This window comes from Gossypium arboreum, chromosome 10 (genome assembly GCF_025698485.1).
Source record: "Gossypium arboreum isolate Shixiya-1 chromosome 10, ASM2569848v2, whole genome shotgun sequence".
Lineage (NCBI taxonomy): Eukaryota > Viridiplantae > Streptophyta > Magnoliopsida > Malvales > Malvaceae > Gossypium > Gossypium arboreum.
In genome coordinates, this window is record NC_069079.1 from 4,007,170 (window position 1) to 4,014,200 (window position 7,031).

Consider the following 7,031-nt stretch of genomic DNA (forward strand, 5'->3'; position numbering starts at 1 on the left):
AAGCTTTCAACAAGAACAGAGAAAAGTTACAATACATTAGTCGTTGCCCTTAATGACCATACTCAGAACACAGTTAATGTAGAGCCTATTGACAATAACTGTAGCTTGTAGGTGATAATGCTAAATACTAAAGTTCACCCTAAACAATGTTTACTTTCATCTACATTCAGAACTTACTGTAGCTTGTAGGTGATAATGCTAAATACGAAAGTTCACCCTAAACAATGTTTACTTTCATCTACATTCAGAACTAAGTCCAATAACCAAAGCATGATTTTCCGGTCACATTTCCTTCATCTCCCTTTTTGTCTATGATTCTATAAAACCAATCATCAGGACTTTGAACACAGACAGATACACATATCCAGATTCAAAATTAATCAAACACCACAAACAACAAGAGATTTCATAATAGATAACTTCATATAATATAACCAAACTGAACAGGCACACTGAAAATAGTTCAACAGTACATAACAACATTAAAACTTAGAATTATTCTTTTTCAGTTTTGTTGGGGGATGGGGAAGGCAAGAGATATAATTCCCTTATTGCTTTAGTACTATTTATTTAGCATAGATAGAACCACATAACTCTACAGATGCAGAGACAGATCTAAATCCACTGGACCTTCCTCTTCAGCACCAACACAAGTTTCCAAAGCAGATAGTGAATCTTCAAGTTTCTTGAGAAGAGGAAGCTCCTTGATCTGAAGCTTCTTTGGTTCCTCAAGTGCATTGGGGGAAATTTTAGGTTTTTTAGATGCATTCATTAAGCTAGCAGTCATTGGATTGTCAGCTAAGCAGGGCCTCTTGCTTCCTTCTCCCATCAACAAAATTGTCTCAGATTGACCAACTTTACCCACGTTTGAGGATGGGGGCGGACCTGGAAAAAGCCACGAAGAAGCAATAGATCCATTGGATCTAGGCAACTGATATGACTCACAACCAAGGTCAGGATTAGTTATAGCAAAGGTAGGATTTGGAAGCTTACCCAGATTATAACCTTGAGTTTTCTGCATGGCATCTCTCGAGGCTGGTGGCAGACCATCCTGGCTAATCTGAAATTCATCAGTATTAAACTGACAAACCTCATATTTGCGCAAATATGATGAAGAATCTGTAGGAAGGCCAGTCGCTACAATGCCACCAGATGAAGCACATGCAGCAGAAGACAAGGCTGCATTGGCACCAACTGGAGCAAATGTCTTCGAAGCTGAACTATTATGGCGAAAAGTTGCACCACTAGGAGACATGACAATCTGAGTTTGGGCATCTCCGAGATTGCTGCCAGTGGATTTGCTCCTGTTAGCCTGGTTTGCATCACATGAGCCGAACATTGCACAGAAGTCAATTAGAGTTGGTGCTCTAGTGATTGGAGTCAGATTGTTCACACTAGCCAAGCTCAGTTGGGTGTTTGGCAGGGGAGCAGGAGGGTTCCTAGTAATGTCGATGGAATTACTAGAACGACCAGGAAAATTCAGGGCCCTCAATGTCTCCTCCTCATGAATCCTAAGGTGGCCACTAAGAGCTAGATAGTCGTCAAATACTTTGTTGCAATAGATGCATGATTTATCAACTGCATGCTTCTGCGCATCTTTTCTACCCGAATGGAAATTCATGGTAGAACCTGAAAGAAACACAAAATCGAGCTCTTTTCAAGAAAATATAGATACTAGAAGGCTAAAGTAGACCTTGCAATGAGAAATAGGGTCTTATTCTTGCCTCGTTTTATAACCCTTCAAGGCGAAGAAATCAGTCATAGTGGTTAACACCAATTAATATAAATGACAATTAATAATAAAATCCACTTAAGAAATCCAACCAGAGGAAGCATATATGGAAAAAATGGTTGCCATAGGAGAAATGTTAAAACAGCGTTAAAGCGGCTTGTCCTCAATAACCCATATTAGGAATAGTCATAAATGGAAATCCAGAGTATTAATATCTTGCAAAACAAATGTCAAACACCACGTAGAAAGGAAATCGACTACCAAAAGGTCATGAAACAATTTGCCACCTAATATCGAGTGTAAGGGGTAAATTTGGAAAATCGACTAAAACATAAAAGCGCTCAATGTTATATCTATGTGACCCAGACTTAATACCGGTGTCCAATATGTGCTCACATTCAACAAATATATGCTCAGTGTTTCTTTATTCTTTTCTCGGTATTTCGGAGGACCTACTACTAATAAAAAGCCATTGTCAGTTCAAGGTATTTAATGTGTCCAGCATTACAAAATTAGAAGAAAGAACTAGAATAAATGAATAATATAGGCATGATAGCTACATATTGATGATCTAACTATACCCAACAGCTTAAACATTATCTGCTCTAGAATTTGAAATTTCGACTAGTGATTTATGCTCACGTTAAGTGTCACCATAAAATCAAGTACTACACAGGGCTAAGCTATTACTATAGTTATTTCCATCACAATCATCATCATTTCTCCAGTATTACAATGATTCCTGTATCAAGAGCCATTCAAGAGAGAAAAAGGAATGCAATAGCACATAAGACTCAATAGATTTTAATTACTTCTTTCAAATTTACAATATTTTCTTAAAGCAAATTGTCAGCCCATACCAAATGCATCCCAGCGAAGCTCCATGAGAAACATGACAATCGGCTCCTAAAGGTCAAGATTGCCTATGAGATTCTTTCAAGGTCTTCTGGTCAATTTTAGGAAAACCCCGAGTGGTACTGCAGAACATTCCATTCAAGAGAGAGAAGCAAAGAATGCACTAGCACATGAAACTTGATAGATTACAATTTCTTCTTTCCATTTTTACACTCTTTTAGCTATTGTAAATTGCTTCACCTGAAGAAAGCAAAAAATGGCCACTCCATACCAAATGCATTCAAGAGAAGCCCTATGACAAGCACAACAATCAACTGCTTAAGGACAAATTGCCAAATTGAGATTCTTATAAGATTTTCTTTCCCAAATCATACCATCCTTCTTAACACATTATTTTAGAAAAGCCTCGAGTAGTAGGGGAGAACATCCAAGGTACAAACCCTTTTGACAAGATTAATTAACACCAGTCAAGCCTAAAACAAGCAATAAACATAAAGTAGTATCTCTTCCTTTCTTAGGTAAAATTTTATGTTTATCTGATGCCCTTGCATCAAGGGACATATCTCTCTCTTGATTGGCCACTAGCACAGTGTGTATCTTTAGACATAATAGCAACACAGAATGCCAAGAAAAGAATATGAACAAAACAAAGTTTCTCAGTTTCAGAAATAACCACTTAGAGACATCTATAAATCCCTGTGACAAATAAATTGGAAGTGTAAAAGATGTTTGCTTGAACTAGAAAATATGTATTTTTAATGAATACTAATTGTGATAGAGATATTATAATCCACAGTGGCACACACATAAGTAAACTACCTTAAAACCTAAACAGAAGTTATAACAAGTAAGCTACATTTTATTAGTATTTAGTGCAAACTACCATTAGTTGTGGCAATATCTGGTTAAACAAATGTTGTTTCTAGCTAAATAAGACTGAAGGCAAGGAATCCTAAGTGTAAAGAACCAAAAATTGATTCATTCACCCCCACATCACTACTCTATTAACTTTCACCAGTCCTTTAATAATTATAACTCTATGGTCAATCTCACTGAATGTGAATATTAGCTTTTTTTTGCTGTCCCTAGCACTAGAAGACCAAACAATTGTCCAGAATTGTAACCCAAGCAACCAGCAGATGCAACTTCTGAATCTGTTATAACATAAGAGGAAAAAGTGAAGCAAATGTCCGGCTAAAAGAGAGGAATTAACTATTAAACTAGATAAACAATAAAGCAAAATAGGCAAAGCAAAATTTGAAGATAATCATTTAAGAGGAAAGTCAAATTGCTTTTACAGAATTTGATTGATTTAGAAAGAAAAAAAAATTGATATAGACGTCAACTGTGATTATTTACCAGAATAAGGATGGTCTAGGCATCGTAACTCCTACTAAGAAATGAATCCACAATTGATCATAGCTGGTACCTGCAATTATTAAAACTATTTATCACAATGATATAGATTTTGAATTTTGGACAAGAAAATACCTAAACTTATCCAAAAATCCAAAAAATAACTCAAAAAAGTTGCATTCCATACAAAGGTACAAACCATACATCAAAATTGAAAAACATGTGATAGCTTATTCCCAAACATAAAATATCAATAAGAAATTCAACACTTATCTTCAACACCTCAACAAATCATACCTCCTTGTTTATTCCCTTTGAAATTACAGGGCATAGGCCTTTCATAATCAAATAAACTGAATATATATTACACTGTCTAATCAGCAAAATTGTAGGTTACATTCTCAGCATAGTTTCAATACATAGATGATTTCCACTTGAACAGAAGCTAATGTTATATATTACTATCAGGAATAATGAAAACTGAAATCCTTTTTTTTTTTTCTTTTAAACTTTCCTGGAAAAGACAATTTCTTGTTTCATAAATACACAATTAGAATTCTAGCAGCTAGTCTTAACAAATTCCCATTTACAGATACAACTTACAATTTCCACTAATAGAAACGATAAACAATAATTAAAGAAACTAACTTCCCCTCCAAAAAAATCAATTATCAAAAACCTTCCTTACACCTTCATGTTCACAATATATATAAGAAAACAATGAAATAAAGCTTCATACCAGGGGAAACCTCCATGGGTATCCCTTATTTTCACAAGAAATGAATTGCCTAGAGCTGTACAGTGCTGCTACTGAGATCTGAAAACCAAAACCCCCCGAGCAAAACGATTTCTTTTCTTTTTCTTCAGCATTTTCTTTGAGGCTGAGGCCCATAACTTTTTCAACATTGGTGGATAAATGGGCTTCTTTTCAAGTTATGGCAAGGCAGAAATCAGAGCCTAGAATTTCACCATTAAAACAATTTCAGAGCGATTTTGGGCTGTAAGTTTTTCAGGCCGAGTCCATATATTCACGAAATTTAAAGCTTGGAACATGAGATTACCTAAAATGGTAAAGTTGAAGCTACGAGATCCCAAAGTATTTATTTTCGAGTTTCTCGAGCAAATTCAATTAACTTTGAGTTAGATTATTAAGTTGTTTATTCAATTTAATACTTATAATAATTAAATTTTATATTAATTTTTGATATAATTATAAAATTATAACTTAAAAAATATGTATATCAACGTTTTCATTTTGTTATTTTGGTCCCTCAAATAGTTTATCCAAAATTTATTTGCGTGAAGGAACTGAAAAGGGGGGGTGGTGACCTAAAATTTGGTTGAAATAAATGGGGGAAAATGGTAAGGTGCAATGTGACCAAACATGATAGAACATTTATGTTTTCCATTGTATATGGTAAAAATTCAAAGACATAATTTGACGTGCATTTTATTGTGTGTAAGCCATTTACTTTGATGATGACCCCCAAAATGTTGCATTGTAGTACATGTCCGAGTTACATTATTCATCGAAAAGACGTAAATTTAGGCACCTGCAATGAACCATGTACCTTATCAATACCAGAGGTAGATTTACCTTTTTTTCCCATTTACTCATATCCTCCATAACAATATTTCCCACCTTTTTTATTATTATATATTTTTGGGGTTTGCCCCCTTTTTTTTTCTTCCATGATATCATGAGGAATATGATTTTGTAAATTTGGATTTAGATTTTTATTTATTTAAAATAAACTATATTTTTAATTGTGTTTGAATATTGTTACATATTTGTATAAAAACATAATTTTCATATATATATATATATATATATATATATATATGAATTTTACTAAATAGAGATTAAATAAATTCAAATTTTATAACACTACTTAATATATTTGTCTCAAATCAAATCTTGATATTGAAGAGTTTAATATTTGGTATATTGACAAATTTAATGTTTAATGTTTATATGATTTATTAAATTAGTTCTTATTTTTTTAACTATATTTGATCATTATTTTTTAAAAAAGTTAAATTTGATCATCAAATTATTAATGTTTCAAAAGAGTCGAATTATTGACTAAATCGTTAAAGTATTAAACATGACAACTTGCATAACAATCCATTTAAAAGAGTTGAATTGTTATTTTGGATATTTTATAAATTTTAAATTATTTGTAACAAATAGTGACGCATCAATATGAAGTATAAAAGGACGATTACGCCAACATTGTTAAAAATTAAATGTTTTAGTTAGCATTTCCATTAAAAATGATTTGACTCTTTTTAAAGATTAATGATTGAATTTAGTTAAAAGAAAATAAGGGCCAAAATGACAAAAAATATAAAAATTGAGAACTAAATTTGTCATTATGCTAAATATTTACTAATACATTAGTTTGCATCTCAAGCTAAGGGTCTTAAATAGACAATTTTTGAGCAATTAAGCTAAAACTAAAACGACTAGAATTGAATTATAAATTTTTGAAAAATCAAAATATAATTTTATTGACTTATTAGCTTAATTTTACCGAACCAAAAGGGGTAAAGGTCTCTGTTTGTTTCCTAGTGTTGCCCTCGAATATTGGATTATTATTTTTTAGTAGAATTAAGGTATTTTTTATGTCTGTTTTATGGTTCATAGAAATTAATCCTTTTAAGATTGGTGCTGGATTGTTATCCTCTTATCTTTGATCATTATGCAGGAGAAGAAAAAATAACATTATGTAATCGGGGGCATAGTCAGGGGGCTAACAAGGGCTTCGGCCTATCCTAAAATGAAAAAATTTTCATTTAAGCCCCTTTAAATTTTATAAAAATTTTAATTACTAAAGGTAAAATTGCACTTTACCCCTAAAAGATAAAAATAATTTAATCCTTTAAAATTATAAAGATATAGATATTAAAATGGTGAAGTTACAATTTTACTATCATAAACATATATAATTTAATTTTGGCCTCCCCTAAAAATATTTTTGACTTCACCTCTATCTGTAATGGGAGTCCTAGGTATAAATTTATATTATGTAAATTAGAAGTTGAAATAATTTTTGAGAAAATGATATTAAGAAACTACTTAATT

The 7,031-nt window shown here is 32.4% G+C and overlaps 1 protein-coding gene across 4 annotated transcripts; it reads right to left on the reverse strand.

Moving 5' to 3' along the window:
- Positions 1 to 404: 404 nt before the first annotated feature.
- Positions 405 to 5,073, reverse strand: LOC108486925 (uncharacterized). 4 transcript variants are annotated; one of them, XM_053020770.1, is made up of 6 exons: positions 5,005 to 5,073; positions 4,683 to 4,900; positions 3,947 to 4,016; positions 2,593 to 3,741; positions 994 to 1,629; positions 405 to 885 (listed from the first exon to the last, which is right to left on the reverse strand). In XM_053020770.1, the coding sequence occupies exons 4-6, from the start codon at positions 2,624 to 2,626 to the stop codon at positions 596 to 598; spliced, it is 960 nt and encodes a 319-aa protein (XP_052876730.1). In that variant the 5' UTR covers positions 2,627 to 3,741; positions 3,947 to 4,016; positions 4,683 to 4,900; positions 5,005 to 5,073; the 3' UTR covers positions 405 to 595. The 4 variants fall into 4 exon arrangements, with proteins under 4 accessions (XP_052876730.1, XP_052876729.1, XP_017646582.1 ...); XM_053020769.1 differs by having other exon boundaries at positions 2,593 to 2,879; positions 4,683 to 5,033; XM_017791093.2 differs by having other exon boundaries at positions 4,683 to 5,033.
- Positions 5,074 to 7,031: the final 1,958 nt, after the last annotated feature.

What these genes read in the sequence shown, in the direction of transcription:
- LOC108486925 (XM_053020770.1), bottom strand. Translation starts at nt 2,626, where the DNA reads ATGTTTCTCATGGAGCTTCGCTGGGATGCATTTG. An exon ending in GCTTCGCTGGGATGCATTTG is followed by an intron (nt 1,630 to 2,592) that starts GTATGGGCTGAC and finishes TGTTTCTTTCAG; the next exon opens with GTTCTACCATGAATTTCCAT. An exon ending in AACTCAAGGTTATAATCTGG is followed by an intron (nt 886 to 993) that starts GTAAGCTTCCAA and finishes GGCTTTTTCCAG; the next exon opens with GTCCGCCCCCATCCTCAAAC.